Source organism: Oppia nitens, unplaced genomic scaffold, assembly GCF_028296485.1.
Source record: "Oppia nitens isolate AA-2021 unplaced genomic scaffold, nextdenovo-longstitch-racon4-pilon3 scaffold5_pilon_pilon_pilon, whole genome shotgun sequence".
Lineage (NCBI taxonomy): Eukaryota > Metazoa > Arthropoda > Arachnida > Sarcoptiformes > Oppiidae > Oppia > Oppia nitens.
In genome coordinates this window covers 7039580-7055504 of record NW_026533243.1, presented here as the reverse complement: position 1 = coordinate 7055504, position 15925 = coordinate 7039580, and the positions used below count along the sequence as shown (strand labels likewise).

General features: G+C 30.2%; 5 protein-coding genes across 5 annotated transcripts; 4 read left to right on the top strand and 1 right to left on the bottom strand.

The window, feature by feature from the left end:
• Positions 1-3126: 3126 nt before the first annotated feature.
• Positions 3127-5090, bottom strand: LOC128961771 (protein lin-9 homolog). Its single transcript, XM_054308039.1, has one exon. The coding sequence runs from the start codon at positions 4877-4879 to the stop codon at positions 3305-3307; it is 1575 nt and encodes a 524-aa protein (XP_054164014.1). The 5' UTR covers positions 4880-5090; the 3' UTR covers positions 3127-3304.
• A 205-nt stretch (positions 5091-5295) lies between these two features.
• LOC128961777 (ubiquitin-conjugating enzyme E2 J1-like) lies at positions 5296-6852 on the top strand. Its single transcript, XM_054308046.1, has 5 exons — positions 5296-5634; positions 5717-5793; positions 5858-6143; positions 6211-6374; positions 6438-6852. The coding sequence occupies exons 1-5, from the start codon at positions 5604-5606 to the stop codon at positions 6756-6758; spliced, it is 879 nt and encodes a 292-aa protein (XP_054164021.1). The 5' UTR covers positions 5296-5603; the 3' UTR covers positions 6759-6852.
• Positions 6853-7444: 592 nt separating this feature from the next.
• Positions 7445-8967, top strand: LOC128961690 (fibrinogen C domain-containing protein 1-like). Its single transcript, XM_054307949.1, has 2 exons — positions 7445-8644; positions 8701-8967. Exons 1-2 carry the CDS (start codon positions 7463-7465, stop codon positions 8965-8967), a joined length of 1449 nt encoding a protein of 482 aa, XP_054163924.1. The 5' UTR covers positions 7445-7462.
• A 342-nt stretch (positions 8968-9309) lies between these two features.
• On the top strand, positions 9310-11860 carry LOC128961768 (SET and MYND domain-containing protein 4-like). Its single transcript, XM_054308036.1, has one exon. The coding sequence runs from the start codon at positions 9457-9459 to the stop codon at positions 11785-11787; it is 2331 nt and encodes a 776-aa protein (XP_054164011.1). The 5' UTR covers positions 9310-9456; the 3' UTR covers positions 11788-11860.
• A 2251-nt stretch (positions 11861-14111) lies between these two features.
• LOC128961689 (intraflagellar transport protein 74 homolog) lies at positions 14112-15722 on the top strand. The gene has a single exon (XM_054307948.1). The coding sequence runs from the start codon at positions 14112-14114 to the stop codon at positions 15720-15722; it is 1611 nt and encodes a 536-aa protein (XP_054163923.1).
• Positions 15723-15925: the final 203 nt, after the last annotated feature.

The window sequence follows — 15925 nt, the reverse complement described above, 5'->3', positions numbered from 1 at the left end:
TATATAAATTCATAAACAAAATGTCTTATGCTTTGGACTTAAGAAACATATTTTCATTAATTATCTTTAAAATTAAATATAGATATTTTTTATACAAAAAAAACATATTAACCTATCATAATAAACGTCTAAATATTTAATATGCTATAAATGATTAGAAAAATTATTTTTTAAATAATGTTAAATTTAAAAATTAACGATAAAATCTATAATTAAAATTATAAAAATATCCAATTTAATATGTTTAAATATCAAAGTTTTATATCTAGATCAACAATTATCTCTTTTTTTAATTTTTAGTTTTTATAAGTTAAAGTATAGATATAGTGTTATTGCAATGTATGTGTAATTAACTGCAATTTGTTTGATTTTAGAAAAGCACTAACAATAGTATAAATAAAATATATATAAAGAGATTGCGATAGACTTACCACAAGAATTGCAAGAATAAGTCGTTAAAGTGTGTGATAAAGAAATTGATGCCAAACTTGACTGCCAGAGCTCTCTCTCTCTCTCTCTCTCTCTCTCTCTCTATATATATATATATATATATATATATATATATTTATATCTCTCGCTCTCTTCACACAAGAAAAAGTTGTCTCACAAATGGTTTGTGTTTTGGATATGAAAGCCGTTAGCTATCTGTTTGCTGTATATGTTAAGCACACAAATCAGAAACATTGGATGCATTCACTGACGGGTAGAGCATGTGCTGAGTGTCGACTGACTGACTCTAATATACAAAATCATTGAGATCTTGAAATAAGCCAAAAATATGCTCTCAATTGGATGTGCAGTCAATGGTTAGACACACGACACACATACCAGAGTCGTAAACAATCGTTTTCTTTGACCGCAACTCACTCTTCGGGATATATATACTGTATATACGGTATATGTAATCAAATTAAGAGCTGAAAGCAATGTAGAGGTTGTATTCAAATGATAAACACTAAGTCTTATATTACTATACAAAAAAACTTAAAATCAATATATAAAATGATGGATTAGTTAGATATTTTAAAAAGCATCGACACTTTTATCAGTTGATATAAAGTTGAATAATGGTTTTCATAAATTAAATGAGACAGTTATCTGCACTGTTGATTAGTACTGTATAGTATTGATATATCATATAATATGATGTCAATGATTTATTTGAAAAATTTAAAAAAAACTTTAATAAAATTGATTAATATTATTGAAAGTCGTCACTTTAACGTATGAATTGTTAATAATAGGTTAAGTGAAATAGATATTGTTTTATATATTTATTTAATAGCTAATTTCAAAACTTTACCGTTAATAATATTAACTTAATATAATAAGATTTATTATCTATTTAATTGACTTCTAACTAAGTAATTATTTATACTTAATTGAATTAATTTATTTAATTTTAAAAATATGGTTTATTATATACTATGCTATGTCTGTATGGAATAAATAGTTTTCTATACTTAATATTTATTCTAATAATTCACTTCAAAATAATAAACAATAATATATTAAAACAAAAATGTTTGCTAAAAAATAATAATTCAAATATACTAAAATACAAATACATTTCGATATCGATAATTGAAATTTATATTCTAAATATTTAGTTTTAAAATTTTTAAAAATAAAACTGTAGTATCATATTATAAATATGTATAAATTAAAATATTTTTACATATATTAAACTTTCAGATAAACATTTTATTATTTAAATTTTTGTCTACATTTGTCTGCATGTTTAACTAAAATTTCTGAAATATTTTCTCTTATATAATATTACCGGTATATAAATATATATATATATATATATATATATTGCTAAATTAAATAGTAAAACTAATTTTATTAAAATTTAGAAAATTGTCTGAAAATATGTTACAATACAATTTATACATAAATAAACATATTAACTTATTAAACAATTTTATAATTTATATTCTAATCATATTTATATTATTATGTTCATACAATGTCATACATATAAATTTGAAAAAGTCAAAAAATATTTTTTTAAATTTTACTGTTTCCATTATTAAACAAAATTATTATAAATTGATTTAATTAATTTCACTGTTACGGTAAATATCTATATATTATTGTATTTAACTTTGTTATGGATTGAGATTCATCTCATTACTAATGTATACAAAACTTTTAGTGAAAGGCATTCAATCTTTTTCCTCTCAATATTAACAGCACTACACTTAGTATAGTAGTCTTTAAACTATAGCAAAGTTAATGATGTGATCTCTGCCTTAATGGTTATAATACTTTTGTGTTTAGGGCTTACAATAAATTGAGATTTTGTTTGAAACTAAAGAAATAAGGAGAGAAAGAGAGAGAGAGAGAGAGAGAGAGAGAGAGAGAGAGAGAGAGAGAGAGCAGTATTAGGTTAGTGTATTTCCCTGTGTTTGATGAGTGCTTTACAAACATAACTAATCAAATGATGAGATTCATCGATCGATACTCAAGAATATTCGGTATGCAATGTAATATACTTTCGGTTAATTGCTTTTATTTTATTCACTAATTTATATAAGTTTTGTAAAATATTGTTGAATAGCATTGATCTTCAATTTAATTGTGAAATGGGTTAACATTCATATTTAATATACAAATATCTAATATATCATCAATATATGACTAAAAATATTGTAGATATAAAAATTACAGTAAATCAAATGCTAACCAAACTTAATGGATCCGAATTTTTAGATGAATTTATTTATATAATCAATGATACACTATATCTAAAATATTTAATATAATATTGGAATCAATGTACAAATATACCGGAAATGACAGCATTTTCACTATCAAACAAAAACAAATTAGTTTCTTATCATACAATGTTATACAATGTTTACAATTTTATCAACTCTTATCACTCTAAATAAGATAAACATTTTTTTCATATAATTATTACATTAGCATTAAGGTTCATATTTTTTTTATATATCATTAGATCAATTTGACAAATAAAAAATAGTAAATAAAATGTTATAAAAGATATATAATGTTAAATTAAAATCTAATTATATTATAATACAAGTTTTAATTTTTTTTGTTTTTTAAATATCTTGTTAAATAAATATCATATCATGTATATATATATATATATATATATATTTGTTTGTGTATATATTGCAATTACATAATATAATCAATTGATAGTAATATTACATGCAATCTTATAAACCTTTAATAATAGAAATGTCAGTTTATATGAACAATAATGTCGTTAAAAATAATTGCAGTATTGATGGAATCGTTGTGTTTTGACAATGGGTTGGCCTACTAATCATAACGGTTCTAACATAGATTCAGAAAAAGCGCCCAAATTTCCCAAATGGCTTAAACTGGTCTGAATGTGGTTCACATGAATTTCCACTTCATTTTCGTATTGATCAACATTTGACTTATCGATCATCTTCTTTATGTCAGATAAAGTATCGGAAAGTGATTTGAGTTCATAAGCGCTAACCTCAGAGTCGGCAAAACCCCTGAGGTGTAGCATTAGTGATAACAAATGGGAAATCAAGTCAATGGTTGGCTCACTCTTTACGGTACAATTGGCTAAATTTCTTTCCGCTAACTCTTTTGATTCAACCAAATATTTTTGTTTCACGACATCGGGTTGTGTTATGGGTACCAATCCCTGTTCCGGTGCTATTTCTGCACTATACTGTTGGACGGCTTTTAAATAGTCGTTCAAATCTGTATTCAATTTTTCTAATTCAAGAATAGTTTGCGCGTAATGTTTCTGGAAGTCATGCGACAATTTTTCCTGAAGTGATCGACTTTTCTCTGCTTCTGTATTCATTGACTTCAATTCGGTTATCTTTTTCTTCTTGTACTGAAGTATTTTAGACAAACGCACCAAAAGTGCCAAAAACTTGATGGGAAAGCCACCCAAAGTTCCCTCTTCTTGTATATTTCCACTGCTGCTAACGGTTCCGGTTTTCGGTGGCGACGGACCGGCTAAGAGAGGATCGTTATCACCCAAAGCCTGTGCCACCTGATTGCCTAAAATTTCAAGAAATCTGGGAGACGTAAACATCGGCATTCGTGGCCTGATTTTAGTTTGAAATGAATTCAATGGTATAAACTCAGGCGTATCGTTACTGAGAACTTCATAATCGGGTAGTGAATGAGTGCCAATACCGGAGCGATCAAATGTCAATCTATAGGTACCATTAGTGGTGTCCACTGCGTCAATAGCACCGGTAAACAAACCGTCTTGAGGTTTACGTAACAGTCCGGTTACTTTTGTGCCGATAACCAGCGATAGAGGTATGTTCTCCGGTAACTCTTTATATTGACTAAAATCAACCACTTTTTGTTGCTGAAGATGTCTTATTTTATTGCGCTTAGCGTTCAGTGAAGCGCGTTCTTCGGTAAAGAAAGCGGCCGAACATCGACGCGGTTTACCCATAAGTCGGCGGATTTTACACCATTGAACGCGAGATAATTGCCGTGTCTTGAGGTGTGGAAACGTGTCTTTAAGACAAATGCAGAAATCATTTTGTCCTAAAAACAATGGCTGATCAATGTTGGCGTAAAACCACTCAAAGCAAACCCATTTGTGAGCCTTCGGTAACTTCAATAGTGTCCGCAACCGGAGGCCAACCTTTTGTGCCACTTTCTTATCTAATACAATAGATTGTGGTCCGCGAACTGATTGTCCCAATTGATCACAAGTGCCCACAGATGCCAACCGTTGACTCTTTCGGGCCGCGAGCTGACCGAAAGTTGGCGACCGGACCGTAAACTGTGTCTCTTCGTCTTCATTATAGATCAATCGGTTTCGTTTACGAGCTCTCATCGGATGACCTAATCGTTTGGATGGACTCATTGTCTCATTGATTGTCGACATCACTGTTGGATCCGATGTGTAATGCAATCAATCGATTGAAATGTAAATCAAATGTTTTGAACAACACTTCAAACACTTTAAACTCTGTCCGCCATTTCAACTAATATCACAAATACATACACTTCTATACTAAACATTGTTCAACAATTGGCATACAATCCTAACCTTTAGTGTCAACACATTATTTGCGCACAACATATGCAATCATATGATTGGCTATCGATGCGAACATTGGGTTTGTCTCTAGTAATTAATTGTTAATAATTTGTTGTAGACATTCAACCATTGAAATCATATTGAATTAGTCAACAATAGATTGTATGCATTGATTTAGATGTGTATTGGTTTGGCGTTCACTCACTGCGTGTGTTTCAACACATCAAACACGTGGCGACACTTGACGTCAAAAATGGTTAACTATTTGTGTCTAATATTTTTTGTTGCGATTTAATGGAATGTTATTTATTTTAGCATTGATTCTAATGTGACGTAAAGCTTAATATAATTATATAATAACAACACAACTAATAAATACATTAATTGATTGAAAAACAAAACAATTATTAGTATTAAGTAAACAATTATTGGTTTTGCATTGATTTCATTCAATCAATTATTTGCATATAATTTGCAATCAATTTAATGATAGAATAGTTTTGTTTATTATATAAACAATTGAATGCACTATAAGTTTGAGTTATTGATTGCATAACTGGTTCACCAAATGGACAATCAATACAACAGTCGTTCTCCGGGTATGTCATGTCATGTCATGTCTATTGTTTGCATGTCTTTGCCAGAGCTAACAGTGTCCTATGTTTTCTGGATTATATATAGCCGTCAAACGGCTGTTCCGTGAGGCCAGAGAACTGATGGACGACCGATCGGCTGAGTATTTTGCACAACCATTAGATGTAAGTATTAATGTTTACGATGACCCGACTGTCCACACTATAATCAATGCCTTTCCTCTTTAAGGACAATCTGTTTGAATGGCATTTCACGGTCAGAGGTCCGCCCGATTCTGAGTTTGCTTCCGGTGTATATCATGGGCGCATCATTTTGCCGACTGAATACCCGATGAAACCGCCGTCTATTATAATGTTGACACCAAATGGACGCTTTGAGATCAACAAAAAAATATGTTTAAGTATTTCAGGTCATCATCCGGAGTCTTGGCAGCCGTCGTGGTCTATACGTACAGCTCTATTGGCAATCATTGGTTTTATGCCCACTGAAGGCATGGGTGCCATCGGATCTCTCGGTTTGTTGATTACTTGGCGTTAATTATATTTTTTAATATGTTTTAATGCATTACTTATGACATACAGATTATCCACCAGAAGAAAGAAAAGCATTGGCTGTGAAATCTGAGTCGTGGTGCTGTCCTTCTTGCGGACAAATCTCGAAACTATTGAAAACTCAAGACCCAAATCCTACCGAAAGTGATGCTAACAAAGAGGCTAAAGAACTGGCTAAACAAATCTGTTTTAAAGTATTTAAAAAACATTTTATTAGATTTTTCAATTGAGTATTAATTTAATTGATTACTACATAGGGAACGAGCACAGAGTCATCGCAAGACAACACTGAGACATCCACTGCAACTGTTGACAACAATACGACAGATATCACCGATACGAACAACGATGAACCGCCTGTCGACCCAAATAGCGAACAACAGAGTTCAGAGACAGTATTGATTCGGCGAAACATAAGTCAAACACATTCCGGTCCGATGCTCACCGCCAGCGCTAACCTAACAATCAATGTTAACCTAAACTCGACTTCTGCTTCGTCTCGATTCACCACTTATTTAATTATTGTTATTTGTATTGCAATCGCATTATTGTTATTTAGACGTCTCTTTTTGTTATGAATTTTGTTATCAGAATTATATTTTTATGACAACAGTATAATAACTTATCGTAACTTTAAGACATTTTTTAAACACCGATCTTTTATTTATAAATCGGTTAATTTAACTTATTTTGATATTTACTTTGAAAAGATTAATATTTAAGTTACAACCAATACATATATTTAACTTAAGAGTTTATTTTAAAGATCAATAAAATTATTTAAACACATTTAATATACTAATTCACTACTGTATTACAGATATAATATTTGCTATTGAAATACAATTATATTTAGCACATATTGAAATACAATATTAGTTTTATAATGTTAAAATAATAAATGTTAATTTTTTAGTAATATTATATTTTTGTTATTTATTTGGATTACAATTAATTACTGGTAAATGAATTTTCTGTTTTTAATAATTATTATACTATTCAATAATTATTATACTTTTCAATAAATAGTTATTTAACTTAATTTTTTAGACAGATATTCCTAAAGTTCAATGAAAGACGATTTATGATATAAATTTGTGTCAAAATATGATTTATGAGTATTTTTTTGCTGTCACCGCAATATTTTTTAAAAGTTTTTAAAAAACAAATAAAACAAAAAGTTTCTATTTTTAAATACTTTTATTTTAATATTAGAGCAGAGTTTTTGGTGGTCCAGAAAAAAGTGATGGTTCAGAATAGCAGAGTTGATGGCAGAGAAGTCATGTCTATTATAAGTGTCTATATATTTATTGTCTTTATTATTGTCTACAACGCCGTCAACGGTATAATAGATGCTTCAAATAACAGACAATTGGAGACCAACGCGAGCGCAGAGTTGTTGTCAAAAGATTCAGAAGAATTATTGCTCAGTGAAGTGATTAAAAAAGTTGTCAATCAAATCACTGTTTTAGACTATAATTCTCAGACACAAACAAAGTTGTTGAATGAGATCAGCCGTAGTTTAGACCGATTGGAGAGTCGTCGACAAGACATCATTACAACTATTGATCGATCAGAAGTACGTCTATCCCATCGATTGGATGCTATTAAAAGCGATTTGGGAAAGACTATAACATTACAAGAAGTAATTCGTGATGACTTAGATAAGTTGGAGAAACAACAATTGGTAAGCAAGGCATGGATTTTGGATCAATTAAGAGGATCGGTAGCTAAAAGAAATGTAGTGTCAGAAGAAAGTGAAACTAAAAATCCGCTAAATATTGTTAGTCCCGACATAGAGGCCAACCTACAGGTTGTGCAAACAACTCTTAATAGTCTTAAGAGATCAAACAATCATATTGAGGAACAAATTGGTGACCTGTCTAATAATATGTTGACACTTATTAATGAGACAACTGGYATAGCAAATCGTTCAAAAAGTTATGTCGAGTCCAAGTCATTCAACAGCGGTATTCGCAATGTTTTAGAAGAAATGAAAAAATTAGAAAAACCAAATGTTTATATCAAGAATTCATTATTAGATCCAAATAGTAGTACTAATGGTAGCGATTTTGCCAAAGATTGCAAAGACATTCAAGAAAATGAAAATTTTAAGAACTTAAGCGGAATTTATCGTATAAAACCTATTGGTTCTGATGAACCACTTTTTGTCTTTTGCGATATGAATACAGACGGCGGCGGATGGACTTTGATTCATAATCGATACGACGGGACAGTCGACTTCTACCGGGATTGGTATGACTATAAGTATGGTTTTGGTAACATAGCGTCCGAATTTTGGTTAGGTCTCGATCACATCCATCGCATCACTTATCAAGATATCTATGAATTGCGTATCGATTTGGAGGACTTTGAAGGCGATAAAGCGTTTGCCAAATATAATGCATTTGCTATCGGATCACAAAATGAAAATTATATGCTTAAACTATTGGGTAGTTATGAGGTAACAGTTAACCAATTTTTTGATTTTATCATTTAAAAAATTTGTTTGAAATATAGGGAGACGCAGGCGATTCAATGACCTATCATGTGTCGATGCCATTCACTACTAAAGACAACGACAATGATCCAATGATTGGGAGTAACTGTGCAATTGAACATACCGGTGCTTGGTGGTATAACCAATGCGAAACTGCTAATCTTAATGGACTATATTTGTCTGGAATGTATAGTAAAATATATACGGGAATGTATTGGCAAGATTGGCAGGGATCTAGTTATTCATTGAAGAGGACTAACATCAAAATTAGACCAATTCATCACTAAAATTGACAAATAATTAAATAATATTATATATTATATTTATCATATTCAACTTTTTAAAAAAAAATTTACGCTAATTAATAATTACAGTTTACGCTAAATTATACGATAATTATTTTTTCCAAAAGTTTATAAAATTATATTCAAAAAAAAAGTTTAGTTTTTAATGAATATTAATAATTTGTACATTTGATAAAATTATAAAATTGTAATCATAATAAAATGTGTCCTTTAAACTAATGAACCTGATATAAAAATAAATTAGCCATGATCATTTTTAATCATATGACAAATTTGATGCCAACATTGTTGCCAATAGAGGACATTACAGACACTATTGACATAACTATTGAATTGAATTCAATATAAACATTGCTTTTAAATTTGAGTCGATATTCAAACACGTGTTGCGGTCAACACATTGACAACTGTTTGTATGTCCAGAGATCAGTTGATGCGTTGACATTACTAAGACATTTAAAGATAAACATAATGTCTGACAATACTAGTAATGACAATGCAATGGATGACGGCTGGGATCAGTTTGCAAAGTTTGCCGTCACTTTGAAATATGCGCTCAAATCGGTGGACAACTTTGATGACCAACTATTTATCGACGGATTCAAGACATTGACAGAAGATGAAAGACGAGTTAAGTATTGCATTGATAACAAAGATGTCTTTGAAGAGATACAGCGAGTCTATGAAGACATGATTCAGTTGAATGCTGTCAATGATAATAAAAACTGCAAATGTGTCCAAAAATCACAAGAATTGCTTAGAAATGGTAGTGAAAGCTTCAAGAATGGGATGTTTGCCGAAGCCATACAAAATTATTGCGATGCCATTTGTTTGGCCCCTATTCCTCGCGAGGATAGTCCTCAAGAAGAGTGGAATTGTTTATGTCTAGCATTTCTGAATCGATCGCAAGTTTTTTATCGGGTAGAAGACTATGAGTCATGTCTGACGGACATTGAAGAGTCGGTCAAATATAACTGTCCGATTGTCAGGAAACACGAAATCCTATTAAGAAAAGCCTGGTGTTTGACATCATTGGATAGAAAATCTGAAGCTCATGAAGTGGTACATGAGTTAAGACAACATTTAACTGATCATAAATTAGATGACAATCTTATGAAAGAAGTGGAAAATGATTTGAATAAACTTATGATTGATTTGAATTTAGCATCAAATGATGAGACAAACGATGGATCTCCTCAAGAAAATGATGAAGTGATTGGTCATAATGAGGGTAAAGATGAAATTGAAACATTACATTCTTCACTATTAAATGCTTCGGTTGCCATCGATTTGAATTACAGCGACATTAAGAGTCGTTTTATGACCGCTAATCGTGACATCACTTTCGGAGATGTATTGATTGTAGAGAAGCCATTCGCTACATATTTGTATAATGATAAGTATGATAATTATTGTCACCATTGTTTGTCAGCTCTAGACAACCGATTGATACCCTGTTATGGTTGCAATAGTATACGATTCTGTAGCGAGTTTTGTCGTGAGACTGCATGGAATCAATACCACAAATCCGAGTGTAAATCATTATATTTCTTATCCAAAGAAATTGGAATATTATATATTGTTCTAAGAATTTTGTTGAGAACAGGTATTCAGGAATCTATTAAAATAGCTAAAGAAATCTCTAAAAATACAGACATAACTAAAGACATGAAACAATTATATAGTTGTGATTATTCATCAGTATATCGACTGCAAGATCACAAAAATGATCACAATTTTGAATCAAAACTCAGTTATGCAATGAGCGCTGTCTTTATTTTGGTAGCTCTTGAAAACAATGGTCACATTAGTAAAAGTGATGATAACTATCATTATTTAGGACAATTGATTTTCAAACACATACAACAATTGTCTACAAATCTTATCAGTGTTTTAGACCAAAATTTTTGCGATGAGGTCAACAAATTTGGTTTCGATGTCAACGAAGAGATTGTTGGAACAGCTCTCTATCCTACTATATGTTTGCTTAATCATAGTTGTCAGCCAAATGTTTTGACATTTTTTAATGGATCCAATTTAATCATAAAAGCGGCTAAAAATATTAAAGCTGACGAAGAAATTAATTACTGTTATGGACCCAACTTTCAGCGTATGAGCCGAAGAGACAGACAATCAAAGTTGAAATATCAATATTTTTTTGACTGCCAGTGCTTTGTCTGTGAAAACCGTAAAGAAAACTTAACCCGAGCTCTGCTTTGCTTACAATGTAATGGAGCCGTCATTCATAACGAGGATATGACCAGCGAGTGTCTCAATTGTAAGAGTACCGGATTGGATGTTAGGAAAGCCCTCGAAAATGTGGAACAGGGATTAATATACTCATCTAAAGGCATTGATTTTCTAAATAACCAGAAGCTCACTGAAGCACTCATTAATTTGTCAAAATCAGATGAATTGCTTACATATAATCTGTATATTCAAAATCGATTGCTGTGTAAGAGTAAGGACGACCTGTGCCGATGTTATGCACTTATGGGTCACTTTGATCGTGCGGTCAGATATTGTGAACAGAGTGTCAAAATAACTTCATTGATATTCAGCGAACAGAGTACTGAACTGTTGATGGAGTTAATGAAATTAATTAGTCTTAAGTGGGAATTGGTTGATGAGACTACCGGTATGACAGAGAAAAAGCAATTGGCAAAGGAGTTGCTCGATGTGATCAAAAGGACCGACAATATAGTGTCGAAATTTAAGATCACTGTTGGGTTTGAAAATGCATTTCAATCAGAGCTCCAGTTTTTGAATGAAAAACGACTGTCTGTTCTCCATATAGTCTAATAATAATAATAATAATCCTTTTCCTTCATTTAAGACATTAGCATAAATGTTATTACGCTATAATAAATAGACATACGATATAACAGGTAATGGGATTTAATTTTAATAAACATAAGCTAATTAAAACGCTTTTTTATTATTAATGACAAAATAAAATACCTGTTAAACAAGCCTTTAAGTAATTTTATACCTTCACAACCATAACTGGCTTTTTTTGGTAGTGACCCATAAAAATTTAATGAATATATTGATGTACACTTTAAGCATATATTGAAATTTATGATTATTTTATATCAAATTTTCAAAACTATTTTATGCTATCAATCATATTGTAAATGCTAATAAAATATATAATTTAATAAATTATAGATTTCTTGAATAATAAATTAGATTTAAATACTAAGAAAAATTAAACACTTGAATAATTTTATATATTATTAAATTAAACTTTTGCATAATGTATTTGTTGTATTAAATAAAATGAAATTGACTTAATTGTTATAATTTAGCATATATTGAAGCTTAAATTAAGTTTGTATATCAAATTAAAAAAATATTAATTAAAATATATATTTTTGCAAAAATATAAAAACATTAAAAAGTACTTAAATTAGCAAGATAATAGACTATTATAATGTTTATTGTGATATATCTCATTGAATTGCTAATTAATTGAATAGATTTAATTAAAAATTGATGAATGCGTGTAATGAGGTGTTATTCACCACAAAATCTAAATAACAATGAACTTAACATTTCATTTTTTAAATAAAATATTGCATTAAAGTATTAATGCATTAATACATTACTACCTTATTATTGTAAAATGATTAAGATAAATATCTATTAATTATACCTCTAGATTGTTATTAATATTAAAGTTTAACTTATTAGTTAATGTCTAAATCGACTAAAAATGCAATTGTTTTATAAAGTATATGAAATTTATAATGATAAATTGAGAAAACATGAAATTAATGTATATATTCAATTTAATTAGTATTATATTAATTTTAAATTGCATTAAAAGCAATTCATCAAATCAATTGATGTCATCAAATCAGACTATTAGAGAATGTAACGATGATTTTGATTGTAAAGACAAAATGATTTGCATTAAACTCGAGTGTCGATGTGATAATGACTTTCATTTAGTGGATGATAAGTGTGTATATTTCAAGTGCACCAATAACTCTGAGTGTCGGGACTATGACCCGAACCGGGTCTGTCAGGAATACTCATGTGTTTGTCATTCAGAATATCAGTACAGTAAAGACACGCGAATTTGTGAACAAATCGATAATAAGTTGTTGTGGCTATTGGTGTTAGCGGTCATACCATTGGCAATCATAGGGTTGTCGTGTTATTACTGCTATCGGATAACCAAATCTAGAGAACCGGTGGTCGACGAGAATAACTTGAATGAGATTCAGGCCGAACCACAGTCACCCCAACCACCACAACAGCAACAGATGCCTAATATTATAATAACTGCTAAGACTTATAATGATTTGGAAAACTTTTTAATGACTTCACCGAAATTGAAGCGACTTATGTCAAACACAAACAGTTTATGATTATTAGTTTAAACTATAATTTTTATGCCATACTCAGCAATAGCATTGCATTTATTGTTATATAATATAATACCATTAATTTAAATAACAATATCAGTCAATCATGAAATTATTATTATTGTCTCTCAACTTGTTTTTAATTTTATTATTTATTTTATTACGGGGACTATAAAAAGTTATTTATAAAGATTTGATTATATAACATATACAGTATCTAAGAAAAATAATAATAAAAAATAAAATAATTATTATGTTATGCAATTTTAATTAAAGAGTTTTTTATTTTTATAAAATGATAATTGACTTTAATTAAAACTTCAAGTTTAATTTGCAGCATAAAAATTTGTATGATGTATATATACTTATTATATATATATACTGTATATAAATGTAAAGTCGTGTCATAAAATAATTAAATAATTAGTTTGATTATAAAAAAAAATTACACTAATTTAGATTTTTTTTTTAAATTAATCAAAAAAAGGTTACTTTAAAACTTAATGACAATTTTCATATGAAATAATATAATCAATAATTATTAGAGGATTAATAATAAAGACATTTTTGTTGAGCACAACGATTACGACTGTGCCGTCTCATTGAACACCGATCTTAGTCCACGATCTCTATGACTACTACTTTGATTGCTATTTCAAAAACAAACATTTATATCAATTAATATAATTATCATATTATCAATAAAATAACATACAGTTTACATATTTAGCTAATCTGTATCACTTAGATATGGATTTAAGTTCACGAATATTATCTTCAAGAGTCGGCCAAAGACCCGTTACGAGTCGGCCAATGACGGGCAGCACTCGACCACTCACTTCTACGGGACTAATGGCACCGAAATCATCGAGAGGTAAATCAAGTCTTAGACGTCAGGTTCAGGACAAAAGCTATTATATAAGTTTATTGAGGTCTAAGATCAGTGAATTGAGTGCAGAAATGGCTTCACTTAGCAAAGACTGTGATTCTATGACTAACGAAGAATCACGTATTGGTGTCTATCATCGAAAGGCAGAAACATTGGCCAAAGAGTTGGCGGAAATGTCACATGAATTAGGAATTTATAACGAATTCAATGATAGGCTCAGACTTAAAGAAGACGAAAATGAAATCAAAGAAGATATAAAAGCATTGAAATTGCAGAACGAAGAGTACACCGAAAGACTTGAATTAAGTTATGAAAAAAAGAAAAAGAAAGAAGAATTGATTGTTAATTATGAAAATGAATTGAAACAAATTCAAAATAATTGGATTAATCTGAAGAGACAATTCACTCCTGAAGATAATAAGACATTTGAAACGCTAGAAAAATCCAATGAGAAATTAGGTCTTCATTGCGAACAATTGGAGTCTGAGATCAATGTCTGGAAAGACAAGAAAAACAAAATTGAAGTCAATTCTCTAAATAGCAATTCATTGATTCGTCGAGAGATACTCCAATCAATGGCCAAAGTTAGGGAACTGGAGAAACAACGCAATCATTTGGTCGCCGAAAACACCAATTCTGGCGACGAAAGGGGACGCCTTTTGGCTCAAGTGAAGAGAGATAATAATGAGATATCAGTTATGGAGTCGAAAATTGCAGCCATTAAAGAGCAAATACAAGACATCAATAGTGAACTGCAGACATATGAAGACGTTGGCGCAACTCTTAAGTATAAAGAACTCAAGAAAAAAGAGGAAACAATTGATCAGTTTTTGAACGATTTTGGAGAAAATAAAAATGAAGAATTGAACAAAATTGAGAATATGGGCGATGAGATCAATGAAGTGACCGGAAGATTGTCGCGATGTTTAGTCCATATCGACAATCTCAGCGGTAATACAAAAGAAAGGGAAACCAATGACGGAGAAAGGAGTCGACCGGTCAGTGGAAAGCAGTCCATAGAGTCGTTAAGAGATGAACGACGAAAACTAGAACTGGATTTCAATAAGATTGAACAGTTAGAGTCAAAGATTGGATCAGAAATGGATTCATTGCGCTCTAAGATCAAGAGTCTGGAGACAGATATCGAAAAATACTCGGATATACCGAAATTAAAAGCGGAAATCGAAGAGAAACTGTCGAGACTTGAAAAGGAAAAACAAGAGTCAAACTCCAAGTCATCCGATTTGGAGACGACTAATGAAATGCTAAAGACACGGTTGGATTCACTGGAAACCAGTATCGATAACAACGATATCAATAAAAAACTACAAATCCTGGAGAATAAACTCCAGGATATCTTATCGATCAATGAGTCAATCAAGTTGTCCATTGATATCACCGCCAATACTAACATTAAGGCACAGGTTTTCGATGATATCAAAAAATATAATCAAAAACTGTTGGGATATTAGATTAGATAACATATTATTATTAATAAATTTTATTATTATTATTAATAGTATTAAATACCCGTATATTATATGAGAGACAAATGTTTTACTATTGTTTAAATGCCTGTTTCTATTAATAAATTAACAATAATATAATTATAATTTATAACAGAGTGTAACAATAATACGACTACTTTTTATATATAATAATATAAAAGTTTTTT